Raw genomic sequence first — 18,625 nt, forward strand, 5'->3', positions numbered from 1 at the left:
TATTTATCTCCTTATCACTTTGCCAGGTATCTGAGTGTTTATTAGCTCTGAATGGCTACACTTAGTTTTGTGAGCCTTTTCATCAAAGGTAGCCTGATACTGGGTTCTTGTTAAAATAAATTAGTGTGTTACATCTGACAGAACCAGGTGCTTAAAGGACACCCTTGATGTTGAGAACCAGCAACAAGCAGTACAGATGTATCACTAGCTGTGGGGAGGCAGGAAGAACGTTGTATGATCCTGTGTTTTGGGCTCCACTAAGCCAATCCAGACTGCAGATATTTTTAACACTCTCCTTCAGCAGACGGCATGCTATACAATTCCATAGCGACATGATGCTTCTCCTGCAGGTTGGTGTAGCTATGTTTCCACCTCCTGGCAAATATAAGGAACAACTGGAAAGAGACTAATGAGCATTATGTTTTGATTTTTGCAGGGCACTAGAAGTAGGAATTTTAAAGACGTGCTTCTCTTAAGCTTAGGGAGATTTTTAACTCTTCAGATTCCCATTTTCTATGCTATTTATAAGGCATATACTTTTACAAACAGTTTGCTTTGTAACTACTGTGAAAGTGAGTGCTCAAAGTGAGAAGAGTCTTAAATACAAGGTGCTTGCAGCAAGACTGCAAGTCTTATATACAAGTACTATATATTGAGGGAGGGACCATAAGTCCATTTCCAAGGTAATTGGAAAGAGATGTGAATACATGTCAGTGAAGCTCCGGTCGGTATGAATTCTCAGCCTCTAAAATATCTATACGTTCTGGCTGTTATGGAGGTACATGCTGTTATGGAGAACACATAGTCAAGACTGTAGGCATTCTGTCAGGTAAGTGCCCTTCAGCACTAAAAGTTTTAATTTTCCCAAATCAAAACTCTTGTCAAATCAGGGCAATATCTCCCTTTCTCTGACCACAGCACAGCAGTACAGGATGGGATTTTCTTTGAGTACTTGATCAGAAACCTGCAGCACCCTTTTCCCTTTTTCCCTTGTTAGGTCAATGCCATCTGCCCATTTCATGGGAAAGACACCAAAAGTCCTTTCACTAGACGTCTCAGAAATGCCCTGCGTGGAGAGAAAGAGTCAAGTCAAGTTTGAGTAGATAGTGAAATATATATTTCTAGGACCTATGAAGAAATATAGATTGCTAATCTAAATTTTTCAATTGAAAATGTTTTTTCAGAGGAAAACTGATTTTCAGGACAACTGTCCAAGTGTGCATGCAGCCAGGGTCCCTTATGGGCATAATCAGATTGCTGTTTCTTTTGCTGCATTAGATGGATTAAAGCTAGCTTTTGTAAGTCCACCTATGCTGCTGCCATATCTCCAGTTTAGTAGTGCATGTAAGTAGGCTTAGTTGAGTAAAAGTGCTGAACTCCAAATTGAATCTGGACTTTGAATGATATTTTCTTTTTTCCATCGTTCAGTTGCAGTGACTCCCATGTAAACTGCAGTCAGATCCACAACTTGTTTTCTTTTACATGAGACATTCCCTCCTTCAGGAAAGGATTTTTGGAAGCCTGCATAGTTCAAAGTGCCCCCAGTATGTCCCTTTGAATGCGTTTTTGAATCCCTTTATCTTGAGGCTGTTTATCAATGCAGCAATGGAAAAACTAGCCCTGGTGATAAAATGTGCAGAAACTGTGATGCCCAGAGTTTGAATGATAGTGACTTTGCAAATGGCCCAGGAACTTTTTCTGTTGCATAGGAGATCTTTGAGGTACACGGCTGTTGGTTCTCCAAGCAAGGAACCAAGGAGGAAAGGAGGTGAGGAAAACTGGTGAGGCAGCACTGTTGGCACCATTTGGATCTCCCATCTTCATTTTGATGCTAACCCCTGGCCTTCCAGCAGCTCTGCAAGACTTGGTTCTTCCTATTACTGACCGTGCACCCGCTCAGCATGTCCCAGCAAAGTGGATATGCCTTTTACTGTTTTTGTAGCTACTTTTGTGACTGTGTTTTAGCTCCACTTCACCACAGTGGTTTAAAAATGTAGGGCTATTTATCTTTGCAGTGTGACTAAAGAGGTGGTCAGATGGATGTTGCTGCAGTGGCAGGAAAAGGTACAGTGAAGAGAACAGGAAGCATGGGGGACCATATGGCTGCAGGTACTTGACTTGGGGCCCCAGAGCTGGAGGGACTCCCCACCCAAGGAGGAAGGGGGTACTGAGCTGGGGCCACCCTTTGGGGCTGGGACCCCACAGTGAGTTGGCCTAATGGCTGCCTGCCAGTGTAGGGAAGATCAGCAGTAAGGGGCTGATGTGCCCAGCTGCACAAGCTGGAGTCCTTGGAAGATGCACCCTTGGCAGCAGTTCTACTGAAAAGGATTTACTTTAATAACAAATTCAGGTGGGAAATGATATTTTATCAGTCACACAACTTCAGAAGTTGAGCGTTCTTAGGTACTTTGTCATTCAAATGCAACAGGTATAAAAGTGTGTATATATGTTTGTGAGTCTACAAATATATGTATATTATATATGTGTACACATATACACACACATGTTGATTTTTTTTTTTTTTTAAATAAAAATACATATATATGGCAATATATTCTCCCAGCCTGGAGTGTGCATTGCTCTGCAGCCCTGTCTCTGGGAGCCACTCCTGTGGACTGTATTATAAGCCACTCTGGGAAGATGAAAAAGTAGAGAACTTTTACCACCAGTATGCAGAATCCCTTGACACCATCAACATTAGTGGGAGGCTGACTTGACTTCATGTCGTATTTCCACCTGCAGACCATGGGACTAAAGAAAGGGCAACTAGTTTAGGCAACACAAACTTAAATAAGGACATCCTGTAGGACTGGGCTTCCCCTGGCAATTCTCCCCTTCTGCATGATGCTCCTTTGCTTTGAGCATAAAACTGCCAGAAGTGCTGCTAACTAGCTGCAGCACAGAAAAGAAGTGGGGCAAGCAGTCTGACTGGAAGCCACTGTGAAGAATTTTTCTAAAGCCTGTAAGTGACACAGAACTAGAGGTGTTAAGCTGGCTCATAAAACAGCTTAGGACAGCAAGGAAACCTGTGTAGTGGAGGAAGAAGCAGATAAAGCAGAAGCATCCCCTTTGGTTTAGTACACTGCATCAAAAGATTGAAAGCATTGATAAAGGCCATGCCTACACTAGTGTGATGACTTTAGTTTGCATTTGAGAGATAAGGTGTTTAACTTTTTCCAATATAGATATGTGTTTCTATTTCAGGCATGTTTTGTTTTATCACTTATTTTTTTCCACTCTGTGTAAAAACCACAGAAATAAAAACCACAAAAAAACCCTACTGAACCTTTTCTTTTATCACGTGACAACAGTATGGATTTGGTATTTGGTAGTACTGATCTAGCTGCTTCATAAACCCAGAAGAGGAGACAAGATTTCCCCTTGAAAATTAAGGTGTGCAGAAATCCACGCCTTCTGTATGTGAGGAGTCCAAAGAGGACTGTGCATGTGGCTTCTTGTGGCTGGAGTAGCAGACTCCTGGCTGAGTTTCTGCAGGGGGTTCCTAGGACTTCTTGCAGGATGCTCACAGCTCTTCATGGCAGGAGAAATATTCTCTGAAGGTGACAGCTTAGCTTCTCTGGGATGAAGCAGAAGAAGGAGGAGCAGTGAAGAGCTGAAGGAGAGAAGCCTGGTAGGCCTGTGACTGGCACTGCCTAAGCCATGGTGAGTGATGCTACATGTAAAATTGGCTGAAGATGGGTAGTGAAGGAGCACCTGGAGTTTCATTTCTGCCAGACATCAATTCTGCTCTTACTCTTGTTCTTTTTAAAGTGGAGATTATTTGAGGTTTGTGGGTACTTTACAAGCAGCTCAATCCAGGATATATGGTACAGCTGGGTCATGTTTGGCTGTGGAGTGGGAGGCCAATACCCAGAAGAACCTCGGGCTGAAAGAAGGGAAAGAAACTTTCATCCAGGAAGTCTGAGATAAATGCCAGCTCTTATGGAAGCCTCTTGGGAGTTAAGCATCCCCCTAGAAACTCTTTTTCTTTCTGTGTTCATTGCTGAATATCTGCACAGGAGACTTTTTTTGGGTTGGATTATCTGCAGTTCTGAAAGCAGTAATTGTACTTGTGTATTGTTACACAGGTTCTTCCTGGGAAAATCAGCAACAGGGTGTAGTAAGCTCACAAGAGGCAGGAATTACAGTAGCTGATATCACGGTCATCTCTGTTATAGGTAAATTTGGTTACTATAGTACTGAAGTCAAGAGTGAGAGATCCATGAGGAATGGGTTAATGACCTGCAAACTGTAAGGGGATTCTGTAGGGCCAGGAGTAGAAGTTGCTGAGCACTGTCATGCTGGTCCAGTGACTGTGTAATTAATGGGGAGATTAGCTGGAATTAAAAAAAAAAAAAAAAAATCCTTTTTCTTGGTCTCTGGAAATGGCAATATAATTGCTTCTGGACATTTTGAACCGGAGGTGTCAGGACTTAAAGGCTTCATTATCGGCAGTGCTTTGCGCCAGTGTGTTTGCTGACATCAGTGGGAACCACACATCGTTTGTATCTGGGAAAATCAGGGTGTTAGATACATGGACCTTTTTTTCCCCCCCCCCATTATAAAGCAAAATGTGAAGCAAACACATTCTCTCCCTTTCTAAAAGGAAGAGAACAGGCCTAACAGAGGGTGTTGTCAGAGCAATTTTCTTAATCTGATTCATCCTTTTCTCCTACTTTCCATTCCCAACACAGCTCTTTGAAGAGGCTGGCTGCAGGACAGCTACTGATGCGAGGTGCACAGCATAGCTCACATAATAGCTTCATGGGACTGAGTTATTTTCTGGGTTGGCTGGTGTTAAGAAGGGAAACTTTTCTGACAGGAGAGGAGATGCCTACCTGCTTTCTTGCATTACAGCTACTAAAGAGAAAAAAGCCAGACAAATCAGTGATCCACTGTATGTGCTGTCTTTTTCTCCTGGAAGAAAAGATGCTTTGTAATAATGTTAATATTAGTTTTATTCTAAACATTACTATGAATGAATTCATCATGAGTGTGTTTTCAGGGCTGGGTATCTTTCAGTGGATAAAAATACCAGAAGGCTAGGTCCATCTAGCCCAGTATCTTTTTTGCAGTGGCATGCAGCATATGGTCAAGGAAGACTTTTAAGAATAGAGCAAGCATACCTTGAAATCTCCCTCTCCCACGATGCAACTTTTCAGTTGCTGAGAATTAGCAGCTTGGGGAATATTCATCTGCTGGCCCTTTTGATAAGGTTCATCTTCCTTCTAGGGCATTCAAAGTCTTCTCATATTTTGCAACTTCATTTCCAGCTGAGGGACTTCAAGAACGCTCAGAAGTGGATCATTGCTTAGGAGTGACTGGGGACAATGTTCAAGCAGTGTCTGTTCCCTGAATAGGGACTGCAGGCTGCTCTGAGACCTGGCACAATACTCTCGGAAAGTAGTGAATAGGCTGCTCAAAACCGAGGCCAGGGCCTGGCCCCTGAGATGCCCAGGAAATGCAGATATACAGGCAGAACTGCTGGTACATTTCCTCAGGTAACTGGTACAACTCAGATGTCTGGTAGCACATGTTCCAATTTTGAGGAAAAATGGGAGAACTTCTGAGACTGCCACTAAAATTGCTCCAGTTATTTATTGCAAACAAGTTATCACTAGCTAACCCTAACTTCCTGAGTTGCTCAGGCTTGAAAGGACAGCTAAAAGTAGAAGCTGAGCTGGGGGTGTTGTAAATGTGGCCTTCCCAGCATCTCTCCCTTCAGAAAAGGTGTTGGCTGACTGCAGGCTTCATAGTTGGTTGTTGTGTGATTGCCAAGTAATCAGTGTATTCAGAGGTCCATTAGCCCTGGAGCTGACAGCCAGCCTTGTGTAGGGTACAAGGACTCACGCCTGGAGAAATCATGCTAAGTTACAGAGGAGTGGGGTTTGAGAAGAGAGGTCTAGGTGGTGAGGAGGAAACATTTAATACATCGTAGTGGGTGATGCACCTTCTCACTAGGTAGGCAGATGCTGCTGTGTAAAAGTTCTGGCTGCACTAAAAGTGTGGTTTGGGATATTAAATAATGTAGCCTTGCTTTGGGTACTCCTTACTGTTGTCTTATACTTGTGTGAGAGGTGGGAGAGTTGACACAGCTGTGTGCAACTGCCTCCCCTTGCCACCCTCCCCTGGCCAAAGATACCAAATGTTTCAGAGAACAGACCTTCTTAAGCATGGTCTTTCCTACTCTTTAAAGCCTATTTTCATTGAAAAGCAGAGATATATTTTCCTGAGTTAATCATGGGAATGGCCATGTAATGTGGGATATTTTTTAAAATGTCGCTGTAATGAGTGATGCTCTGGTTGATAGTTGCTTCTTTACAAAATGCACCCTTTCCTCCTTCGGATTATTTTAAAAACGCTTTCATTATGTTGTACTTTGCTTTTATTTAACCAATTTTAAATTGCTGCTCTGGGTAGCACTGGGCTCGTAGCTTGTATTTGATGTGTAACAGTAGGCAACCTGAAGTTGTGGTTTGTTCTTCATGTCGGAAAGCAGTTTGTTTCCCTAGTTTTAACTGTGTCACATCCTCCTGAGGGGAGTGTACAAGCAGATGTTTTATTTTTGCTGAGCTGATTCAGAGGGGCACAGCTTCTCTCATTCAGGGGGCAAGAGGCTATGTCTGTCTCTGAGACCAATCAACAACATGTTAAAATCTCAGGGGCTTCAATGAAAAGAGCATCGTGAACTGTACAGCTGAAGACAGAGAATATCTGGGACTGATCGTCCTGAACTGAGATTGTTCTCACTTTTGTGGAACTGTCTGGGCCTGTCGTGGGAGGCGAGCTCTGGGTTTATCAGACCAGTTCTCTAGTGCGCAGCTGCCACCAGAACCACCGTCGCTGCTGGAGCCAATGTGTGCACGGACATCCCCTTGTCCGCAGAAGTGGGATACCACAAGCCTGGAGCCCGCTGGCAGTGCTGCTGTTCATCTTGAGTGACCAGAGGACTCTTCTCCAGGCTGACAACTGGGTAACTTTTCTCCAACCTTAGTATTCACTGGGATGATACCAAACTTGAGTGGTGGCATCCTCCAGCTGGAATGCTGAGGCTAATGGAAGAGAGGCACACACATTGTGTGGCCTTCTGCCAGCCTCTGCTGTCAAGGCTGACTTAAAATTTTAATTTATTTTAATGTAGTTACTGAGGCATTTTAATTCTACCAAAGGAAATAGCACAAGACAATCTACAAATATTCATTTGCTACTTTTAAATGAATTTGATTCAGCTGCGTTTGGTTTCTCCTTTACGGGTTTTACTTTGAGATTTACTTCTTGCTTACAGGCATAAGTATTCAAGGACAGTGAACCTTAAAAATCGCAGTCTAAACTCTGTTTTTCGTACATGAATATTTAAACAGTATATCCTCTGTTCTTTCTGTAATGTCCCACTTTTAATCATTAATGCCTGTACTTTTGAGCAAATAACCACATATAGATATATGAATTGTATGCATTTTAAAAAAGGTTAGTTCTTTGGGACAAAGTACAATACCACAATATTCTGTATATGAATACATACAGCTCCAGCAAAACTGGTGAATGTTGAATTTGTTGTTAAACATTGTGGAAGGTTCTTTTTCTTTTCTTTTTAGAGGGACTGAAAAACTATTTGCAAACTGGGTCAAATTCAGTACATGATTTTGAGTAAAAAGCACCTTTTTTGATAAAGTAAAATCAAATTCTCAAAATTTTTTGACTGAAAGCAGCTTTTGTCATGCATAATTTATCCAAATTGGAAAAAAAAAAAAAAACCCCAACCTTTAAATGGTATTGAATAACATGAAGCAACACAAAATATTTTGCTTGTGGCAAATATTTTAGGTGAATGAAAACTGAAATTTGGGAGGTTTGTAATACAGGAGTTACATTACATGTTGCAGGTTAGTAGTAGAATACTGATAAGTATAGTTGCACTGGCATTATTTTTAGGTTGAAATGAAAGCTTTTCATCCAGATATGTCAGAGTTCTGTTAGAATTTTGCAGAAAACCTGTCAGGCTGTTGTCTGAATGTGCATACATACTGCAGTGTGTTTAAGAAAAAAATATTTCCTCTTGCATTCGGATCACAAATGTGGCAGTGTTTGATTTTTCTGTGACACAAATATGGCAGTGATCTGTTTGTTTTTTCTGTGCACCAGGCACCCTCACTCGATGTATTTTAAAATGGAATTTTAATGCAACATTATTGAAGCCTGTAACTTTTACATCAATTGATATCATCTGAGGATCTGGGTTTCTGGTTGCACAGAGAGGCTTAAACTCTGGCCAGCTTTCTTCCCTTCCTCCCAGCACATTTTGAGAAGTGTACTTGTACTTAAAAATGAGTGTGAACAGCACCTGATCAGAATAGCCCAGAAGGAAAGTCCTGTTGCAACACATATGACATTTCTGAATCAACCATTGCATGAAGATATTTGCTAGTCTGGTGCATATTGGATTTTGACTTGAGAATGAAAACAACTATTGAAATATCAGTATTTTCCATAGGGTGGAAACACCATTTTTCAGTCATCTCTAATTGCAGTTAACTGATTCAGAAAATAGAATATTGAAGAGACATAAATGAATGCATAAAGGAGAGAATGTCAAAAAGGCCAACAAGAAGAGAATTACTGGGAGTGCAGAGGTCAGTGAGGGAAAAGGAGATGGCTTTATGGGCAGGTTAGAGAGAGTCTCAAGACAAAAGTGCAGGTAAATGGGGTGAAGATGGATGGAGAAAGGATCCCAGCGAGTCTTCCAAGCCCAGCTTGTAGTATAAGACGGTAGTTTCCAGAGAACAACAGCAGCAAAGAAAACCACCTCTGACCTTGTCTGGCAGGACTCAACCTCTCTGAGTAGGAAGCTAGAGCTCTGGATTTTCTGTCAAACAGGCAGGATGCCATAGGGAGAGGGTCAAAAGAGATGATATAATCAGGAATAGGAGGCAATACTGCTTGAACCTCTATAACCAGGTTGACAAAAAGAGAGCAAATATTTGGTGATAAAAGCTATAGAAGGCTAGTGACATCAAAACACTGTGGGAGCTCTCAGTCTTTTGTGGCACATCAACCTGCTCTTCATTTTAAACTCTTAGCAGGATTCTTCCCCGCTTTGACAACAGCGTCACTCGTGTGCTTGAGCAGCATGTCTGTGTCACTCTGGAGTGAAATGGAAAGTTCCTTGTACTCTTCAACATGTGTTGATTTGCTTCAAAACAAGGAACCTGCAGTTCACCCAAACACAGGTTCCCTTTTTGTTGTTAATGACCGATTCATGACAGCAACATCAGAAAGTAAGATATATTCACTCTCACGTCCTCTGAGGCCTCTTGGTCGGGGGTGCAGCAGTGTATCAGTAGTGAATCTTTTGGTTGTGACAGAATCAACATGAGTTGCAGCAGGTGCTTGTCCAAAATCAGCTGCAGCCTTGAGACCTGAGCAAAGTCATTGGGATTTTGGCTGTGTGAGCACACGTGTGCGTCGTTTACACAGTATAATGCAAAACTGCCTTGCCAGACTGAGGTCACTTATGTATGATATCTGACTGCAGAAAAGTTTCAGTGATGTTCTTACCCTAACCCATTTTCAAGCAACAGCTGAAAGAGCTTTTGTCATAATTCTCTGCTATGAACCATATATATTTTGACTGGAAAGCTTTTGGACAACATGCAGCTGTGTTTTTTTTGTGTGGACCTGAAAACAATGGGTTTGAATGAAAGCAACCGTCTCAGTCTTACCAATGAATAGCTGCCCATTTACTAAGAAGTAGCTAACAATTGATACAAAATAGTTTGTTAAAAAAAATCATATAGTTATGGAATAGCCTAAGTTGCTAAATGCCTCTTCAGAACACTGTGTCCAAAAAACAGGAAATAAACTTGCATGGTTTTGATCACTTACAGTAAGATGATTGTCCTTTTTGTTCCACTACAGAAGTGGAGTTACCCTTTGGGAAATTAAAAGTGTGGCAAGCGTTAGGAATCACTTCTTCAGGTTGCTTCCTTAGAACAGCTGATGAAGACTAGATCATGAACTTTCTTATACATGCTGTTGCCTTTATTTTTCAGAAAGTGTTGTAGAGCACGCATGTGCTCCCTAGCAAAGCCGCCTTCTCATTCTCTGTGGATAAGCCTATAAAGGTGTAGCAGGTCTCTAGCTAATCTTTGTGCTAGGTAGCTGGGCATGAAGGGTGAGCAGCTAGAGATGACTGGGAAATGGTGCTAGAGATCCTGGATTTCTAAAACTTGTTTGTAAACAGTAGCCTTTATTCTCACGACCCTTTCTGTTTTACTTTCTTCAGCATGAGAATGCTGCTTGACCTGGAGTCTTTTTTAGAATTTCTGTTTTCAAAGGAAATAAAGATTTTGCTTTGGGTTCTCTTTGAAGGGACTTGCACAATAATTTGTGATTCCATGTCATTTTCTTTGCTTTCACTTTCTGCAGTGCCAATGCCTTCTGCCAGAGATGGCTCAGACCCGAGCAGTTCTGGCTGCACTCCTTTTCTTGTTAATCAGCCTGGTTCAAAGGTCAGGTAAGTAAGAAAGATAGCAAACTGCTTGATACTCTGTATTCCCAACTCACTAGTACACTGGAACTTCACAGTTCACCAGTGAAATTTTGTTTATTGTTTAATGTGTACACAAAGAGTGATGTCACCTCAGCAGACAAAATAATTCTTCAGCCTCCCAGAGTGGCACAGGATGAGATACCTGATAGGAATCTATCACAGATCACCTGAAGATCCAGTTCCTCTTCAACTGAGAAAACATCATAAGAACTATTATTTCTGGCAGAAGAAGGATCTATGTATGTCCCATACATAAACTACTGCACCAAGTGATCTTGGGTTTTAAACTCCTTACAGGCTCCATCACTACTGCTGCTACTACCTACGCTTTAAGCAAGGCACCTAATTCAATAACATGCTATTTCTTTTATGTAGTTTTCTTTCCCTCGAGGGTGAGTCTTGCCCTCCTCATCACTTTTTCAAAGCCCATACAAAAGTGAAAAAAATCTGTTGACTAAAAAAAGTTGGAGGACTTTAGTTCACCAGCATGCATCACTTACATTCATGGAGTCTGCAGCAGAAAGGTGCCATCTCCACTGCACTCCCAGTCCTCAAAGAGAGTGACAGCAGGAAGCTGCACCTGGAAATTGGATGCTAGTTATATGTGTCTGCACTGAGCTCTGTGTCCCCAAGGCTACCAGCCCAAAGGAAAAGTTTTTAAATGGCAAAAATGTCAGGCTCCAGATTCACAATGCCAATTGAAACAATAGTTAAAGTGTGGTACAATTACAAGCCTTGGACCTGCAGTATCACTAGTCTTCCAGGGAACACAGGGCCCACGGTATCTATCTGAAATGTGCTGCAGTCTCAGCCAGCTTTTAAACCATATAGTATAAATACACAAAGGAAGGTACAGAATCTGCTCAGGGTTTCAGTACAATAATGAAGTAGAGATTTTTAATGAACAAAGTCAAGAGCCTCCTATGCTTTGATGATGATGATAGCATTATTTGTTTCTCTTTTCTTTTGTAGCTTATAATACAGTGAACGTGGAGGCTGGTCATGAGGCTGTGTTGCGTTGCCCTTACTTCTCCAAAATGCCTTTGCTAATGGTGACATGGAAGATGAAATCCAGCACTTACTGCTCGTTGGCCTATAGATACGATAACAATGAGACAAGAAAGTTAAACTGCAATGAGAGGATGACATGGAAATATTCACCTGACAATGACCCTGCTCTTCGTATTTACCCTGTGAACCTTGGCGATGAAGGAAATTACACATGTGAAATTGTCAGCAGTGAGGGGAATTTTATTTTTTTCTCTTCTCTGACTGTGATAGGTAAGACGTACCTTGTGCCTTTTTTTGTGCGGAGATAAAAATGATTTGATTTGGTGTTAAAAGTCCAAATCCATTTCTGAGACATGCTGAAATTGCACGTAAAGAGGTAGAAGACTCCTCAGTGAAGAGACAATACCTTAAGCTGATTTAGTCTGGCTGGCTATTTGGGAACAGGGATGAGGAGATACGCAATAGGACTGGGCTGTTATTATGGGGAAATACTCTGTTTTTTGCAATTTTATTTAAGTTTCTTCCAAGTCATGAACCAGGGAGGTTTTAAGATGCACCAAATACAACAGTCTAGGGTAGTTTCTGAGGTAGTTCTTTGGGCATAACAGAGGTTTTGAATGTTGCATGAATGTACACATGACTAGGAGTATGTGCTCTTATGGGTTAATGCAAATGGAAGATGGCAAATAAATATTGCTACTGTAAGCTGAGCAAGAGGACGCTCAACCAAAATTCTCAGCAAGGTCGATGTGTGTTTTGTCTGAGTAAGGGTTGAATAAGAAGGAAGCAAGAGTTTCAGGACATTATCTGGAAACATTTCACTTTTCGAGAAATACTGAAAGCTGTCTATAAGATTGCATAACTAAAATAAAAATGAAAAAAGTCCGTTTTCAAGCTAGGCAGGAACAAAAGAGTATTAGGAAGCATAATCAATACATCAAATCATCTTTTTCAGAATCAGGTAAACTATCTCTGGGTTTCCATAAATTTGAAGAAACATTTTACCTAGGGATGGATTTTATGTTCTGGTCATACTAGTTAAATTTTAGTGATACTTTCTTCAGTATGTGCACTGCTGTATTTAGAACTCGTAATTTAAAATAGCCCTATTCTTCATTCCATCTTCTGATTCTGCTGTAATCTTCTTTCATAAAACATGAGAGAACAAGACTTTTAAGTACAGCTAGCAATTTTTGGAGATACTAATCTTGGACTCTGATGTATTTTTTCTCCCTGAAGATGGCTAGTGCTAATATTCCAGATTACTTTAAAATATCTTGAATTGGAGATGTAAACTAAAAAATACTACCCATTTTTCTTGATTGGAGAGATTATACTGAACTAGAAATAATGATCGTGGGTCTTTTCTTCTTCTTCTTTCATAGTCCCTCCTACAGTGACTTTGACCTCTGACAGGAGTGGGGTGGCTGTTTGTCAAGCCTCTGCAGGAAAGCCAGCTGCAGAAATCTCCTGGATACCTGCAAATAACCACAGTACTGAGAAAGAAGTTCATCATCCCGATGGAACAGTAACCAGAGTGAGCTGCATAGACTGGGACAGCAGCATGCATCCCACTGTGACCTGCCTCGTTACCCATCTAGCTACAAACAAGTCTCTGTCCTTAGATCCATCATGTATATATCATCTTTCTGTAACTGCTCTTCATCATGATCTTGTGATTCTTTGTACTTCTCTATGCAGATGTTCCTACTGACTGCCAGAGCTTCATAGATTGTTTAGGGGGATGACATACCAAAATCGTAGTGCACGTAGAAAAATTAATAATTTTGAGCTAGTCCTTTGAAACCCAAAGTTCCTGGCATTGTATAGGGAAGCTGCCAGAGCTTGCTTCCTTCTACTCTAGTTTTGTTTTTATAAGAGTCCCTCATTCTGTTTCAATGTCCTTTTCAGTCACTGGTGACAGAAAAGTTGCTTTCAGCAGCCACTCTGATGCAGTTCACTAATTTTAGGTGTGAGCATTGAAGCACAGGAGCTGAATTTTGACCCAGTTCCCCACAAGATTAAGGCCTGGAGAAAACTTCCTTGGAGAATGACTGTCTGTGACTCTCAAGGGATCTTTTTCAGGGCAGTAAAGGGTAAAATTCAACTTCTCAGCTGGCTGTGCTGGACCTGATATAAGTTCTACTAGTGGGATTTAGGAAGCAGAGGCATGAAGGACAGAAGTCAACATAGCCCAGTCATTTAGGACAGCATTTTGAAAGGACAAATGATCAGATCTGTTGATTCATTCAAACAAAGAGAGACTGTTCAGGCACTTGGGGTCAAGCACAAAAGCTTGTTTGGGCACGTGAATGACTGGGTGTGTGGGGCAGCCTCCTATTGCTGATTGTGATCTGGACATCTCACCTGTGTCTCACAGCTTGTGTGAGCTATGGGGGTGGAGGTTTAGTTTTCTTCTCTTGCTGAGGTAGGCAGTAACATCATATAGTCAGTGGATGTTGACATCTAGCTCTGTAACTAGCTTTCTTTTCTCATCTCTCAGATGTTTCCCTCAAGCTTCACTATTTCCTGATAGGAGGATCTGCAAGTGTTGCTGCTGTCATTGGTGTTGGTGTGATTTTATGCTTGATTTTCAGGTGCAAGGGTAAGTCATTTGGAGAACAGTCAGCATCTCAGAAGGGACTGTAAAACATTTCAGGCTCATCGCTGACTATGTGCAGGAACAAGGACATAAACTTTATTGCTGACAGAATTGGTTGGGAGGCAAGTGGGGACTTAAAATGGAGACAGGAAGAAGAGTAGCTTGAAAGGGAGAGTGTTTTAAGGAGAGAAGGAGATGAAAACTTGGAAGAAGGCAACTTTGGGGGGGTGAACTGTAAATGGAGAGAACTTGCAGAGAATCAAAGTGCCTAATTTACTCCCCTCCGTTGCCTTAGTTCTATTCTGAAGTTATTGACTGTCTGGGTTTCCTCCTCTGTGTATGTCTTTCAGATTATTCCCCCCACTAGGCATATTACATTGCAGATATTTCATGAATCAGATACAAATGAATGGGGGCAAAAGAGGGTTGGCAAGAAGGGACTGTGAGGGGAGGTGTGCACTAGAAGAGCAGAGAAGGCAGGGTGAGGAAAGCGGAAAGGCAGGAGAGGAAAAAGGAAGGACAGTTACTATCAGTGGTGGCAGCACCGACCAGTGCTTGCAGCTCTTTGGTGGGAGCCTGTCACTGCCACAGAGCAAAGTGTGGTTTGGGGCAGGCAAAGAGATGAGAAAATGAATTGTCCAGCTCAGATGGGTTGCTTGGCTTATCATGTCCCCTCAGAATTGAGAAAAAGTACACTTAGAAAAAGAAGACTGTGTTGATTCAATCCTGTCTTGTAGGGTGATTAAAAGTTTTACTGAAGGGGAAAATAAAACAATAGCACTGGCAAGAGCATGTTCTAAACCATGACATAAAAAGTAAGAACTAAACCAATACTTGGAACTATATTTAGAAGAAAGTATTTCAACAGCAGAGGGCAGCTAGGTGAGAACTGTGGGCAGAACAGCTGTGCATGGTACCCCATCAAACCATTTTGAATTTCCAACATCCTACTTTCAGCTTCCCGGTTACATAAATCGGCACTTGGGCCAGCAGCGCCATTTGCAGTAAGTGGGCTTTTTTGTGTTTACTTCACTAATACCTGTAATTCCATTGCAATGTGTGTCTGCTCTCACAAAACTCCCATTTATCTCTGGCTGTGCTTGGATGGGTGAATAAGGAACAGTATATCTAGGAAGGTGTCTACTACTTGCACGGCCCTATCTGCGTGTGCATTCACAGTATCTCACTAATTGCTTAAGCACTAGAGGGAGAATGGAAGAGAGCTTTTCCTGCCTAAGAATACTATAAATTGCATTTATAATGCCAGTGTTTAAGCTGAATTTTAGCTCTCCCAAAAGTTAATGCATTCAGAATTGTGCATTACAGAGTAACCTTAACTCTGACCTTTGGTTTAAGAATGTGTATTGTCCTTCATGACAGGAATCTGCACAATTAAAGATTTGATGAAAATGGGCAGACATTTATAATAAGGGAAAAGGGTGCACTTCCTTATGCTGTATTAGACACAGAAACAGCTGTAAAAATTTTTTTTAAGTTGCAGTTTGAACACTCAGGAAACAGCAGTGCTAAACTTGCCACTGCAAGTTTTACTTCTTCTCTAATTCCAGTATCCTGATACATATTTAATAGCATGATAATATGCTGCTCCTTCCTCTGGGCTTCTGCCTGATTTAATGCACACTGAAAGAGCAATTATTTCATGTTTTGTTTTCTGCTCACAGTTAAATTCATGGCCGTGTGCCTTGTTTATTGCAAGCTAGTCAAACAGTGCTCTGAAGTTAGAATGATTAATTTCCTGATATGCTGTTCTATGGCACTCAGCACCATTTGACTGACAGGAGTAGGAGTTGCAGAGATAAAAGTCAAAAGCTTCTGGTAATTTTAGGTGTCTAAATTGGAATGTGTATGGCCTGCATGGTTTTTTCGGCTAAGTTAGCATTGTTCATTGAGATTTATTTTGAAGAAAATACTGACATTTCACAATTTGTTTTCAATCATACTAAGAAAAAGATTCCAGAGACTGTCCTGTTCAAGCATTGTAAAGGCCGTTTCTGTATCTTTCTGCCAGCTCAGGTTTCACCCTCTGTGCCCTACCTCTTTGCTAATGGGGCTTAGAGAAATAAATTCACAATTCCTTTGCAGTCCAGTTCCTTTGCAAATCTGGTTGCCTACTGGATTTCTTTCAATCTTGTTTTTCATTTGGACTCTATATGTACGATGTTTCAACATAATTCTACAAGGTAATATAATGGTATATATTTTTCTTTATATTGCAGACTAAGAACTTGAGGTCAACACCACAGCATGAGGAACCACGTGCAGTCGAGCTTTCTGTTTTATCAGAGAGTGTCTATGAGAATTACAATCCAAGGATTATGTGTATGAACTCTTAACAGTAGAGGCACAAGCAATCTAATATCAGCTCACCTACTAATGATCTTTCCTCAAATCAATAATTGACATACTTTTGTGCCAAAATAACAGACTGATGGTGAAAATATAGCACTTTTTTCCATTTTAGTAACTGGGTTCCCTTTGCAATTTTGTGGTGGAAGCCAGCAAGTGACACAGGGGACCCCAAAACAAAGAAGGCCAAGGAGCCCCATCCAACAGAAATGTAGAAATAGAAGAGGTTTTCTGTGTGCATAGTTACATGTGGCAGATGACAATCTGGTATTTGTCATCACTGTTTACTTTTTTTTTCTTTTATAGATTTCTTTTTGAATTATGTTCTCTGTTTACATTGATAATAGCAGAAACAAAGCCACTTTGAATTTGTACTTGCTATGGAAATGAGAAATAGCAATAGGCTATTTTCTAAGATTGATTTTGAAGTCAGCATCTAAATATGCAAATATTTATCTAAAATTATTTCTGGGACTATTTGGAGCTATTTGGGTATGTGTTTATTAACCAGTTTCTTAGAAGGCGAGATCACAGCATGGTTTTATGGAGAACAGTGGTGCTGAGTTGTGAAAAATACTTGTAGTGTGCTTATTTATATAAAAAAAAACAAATCCCAAGCTATTTATTTCTTCTCATTTCCTCTCCCCTGCCCACCTCCTGAGCTGAAAAAGCTACAGACTGGATGTTAATTTCTGTTTTGTATGTCAAGTTGGTCAAACCATCCGGAAAACTAATGCAGCACTAAGTATACTCAAATGTTTGCTTTGAATGGTCTTTGCCTATGTGTAGCTGGAGGAAATTCTCTCTCCTCTTTCAGTCTTCTTAGGTATGAAGATCCCTAAGTGCTTTTTAATTGTGCTTTTCTTTATCACCTCCAAATACATATGGATGGGCACACCTACTGACACGATCCAGGCATTATTTTTGGCCAAATGCCGGAGAGGCACAATGGGTCACTCTCTGCCTCAATGAGAAGTGCCTACAGAATGCTGCTGTCCTGTCACTCCTGCTGGGTAACCCCGTGATGCCTGTCTTGGGGTGTTAAATGTCAATGCTCAGTTCCTACCTCTGAGCTGTGGATGGCTGCTTTGTGTTGTCTGCAGGGAAGGAGATGCCCCTTTTCAGGTATGCAACCCCTGGGAGAAATAAGTGTCAGCTAGCTTGGAATTAGTGAAAATAAGATTTCACAGATGCTAGTTAGGAAAAGCATTTTATAGCTCTAATGAAACTCACAGCAGTTCCTTAGGGAACTGCTAGGGAAGTGGTGTCCCAGTTCTGCTGGCCACAGTGGGACAATGTGGGCACAATCCAGCATCCGATTTGCTCTCCCCTGTCAGCCTGGACCATCCACACTCAGGGTGCTGCTAAGGAGTCTGTTGAGACTGGAAGCCACTGAAACAGAGGAAAGATCTCTTGATCCTTAGAGAACTGCACAGTTGAGTCTAAAGTGAGTTCCTAGGTTGGTGTTGCTCAGTTTGACGAGTGAGGAACATTCGTGTGGACAATGACAGTAATCCAGGTCTGTCTTATTCAGAAGTTTGACCACTGCAGTCAGCTCTAAGGATGACATGACTTTCATAACGAAGAGAGTTTGGTGGCGCAGCAGCCTGCTTTTGATAATCATGTTGCATATGTGTGTTGTGATTTTTAGGGTGCAAAGCAAGAGCTTTTCATTGCACAAAATGAAATGCTGAACACTAAGATCTTATTTTCACTCCAGTAGATCTTTAAAGAAAGAGAATTAGGACCTCAGTTATCTCATTTGGCTCTGGGCCAATAAATATGTGATAATGTAATGAGATTATGGGCTATTTAGATCTGAGAGCTTCAGAATAAGAGCTGAAAGAATTTCAGTGTGTGTGTGTGTGTTTGTGTGTGTGTGTTTGTGTGTGTGTGTTTGTGTGTGTGTGTTTGTGTGTGTGTGTTTGTGTGTGTGTGTTTGTGTGTGTGTGTTTGTGTGTGTGTTTTGAGATGGAGTTCAGAGCAGCAAGGAGATGAAGGTCATCAGCTAACCAAGCTGTCTTTGCTGAAGTGGGATTTGGGCTTGCCCTATTCCTGAAGTACTGCTGGAGAAAGCAAGTTTCAGAAGGAGTTAG

At 41.3% G+C, this 18,625-nt stretch overlaps 1 protein-coding gene across 1 annotated transcript; it reads left to right on the forward strand.

Moving 5' to 3' along the window:
* Positions 1-7,579: 7,579 nt before the first annotated feature.
* Positions 7,580-17,146, forward strand: LOC112979301 (cell surface glycoprotein CD200 receptor 1-B-like). Its single transcript, XM_026093364.2, has 6 exons — positions 7,580-10,513; positions 11,522-11,830; positions 12,946-13,194; positions 14,064-14,165; positions 15,120-15,166; positions 16,400-17,146. The coding sequence occupies exons 1-6, from the start codon at positions 10,447-10,449 to the stop codon at positions 16,514-16,516; spliced, it is 891 nt and encodes a 296-aa protein (XP_025949149.2). The 5' UTR covers positions 7,580-10,446; the 3' UTR covers positions 16,517-17,146.
* Positions 17,147-18,625: the final 1,479 nt, after the last annotated feature.

This window comes from Dromaius novaehollandiae, chromosome 1 (assembly GCF_036370855.1).
Source record: "Dromaius novaehollandiae isolate bDroNov1 chromosome 1, bDroNov1.hap1, whole genome shotgun sequence".
NCBI lineage: Eukaryota > Metazoa > Chordata > Aves > Casuariiformes > Dromaiidae > Dromaius > Dromaius novaehollandiae.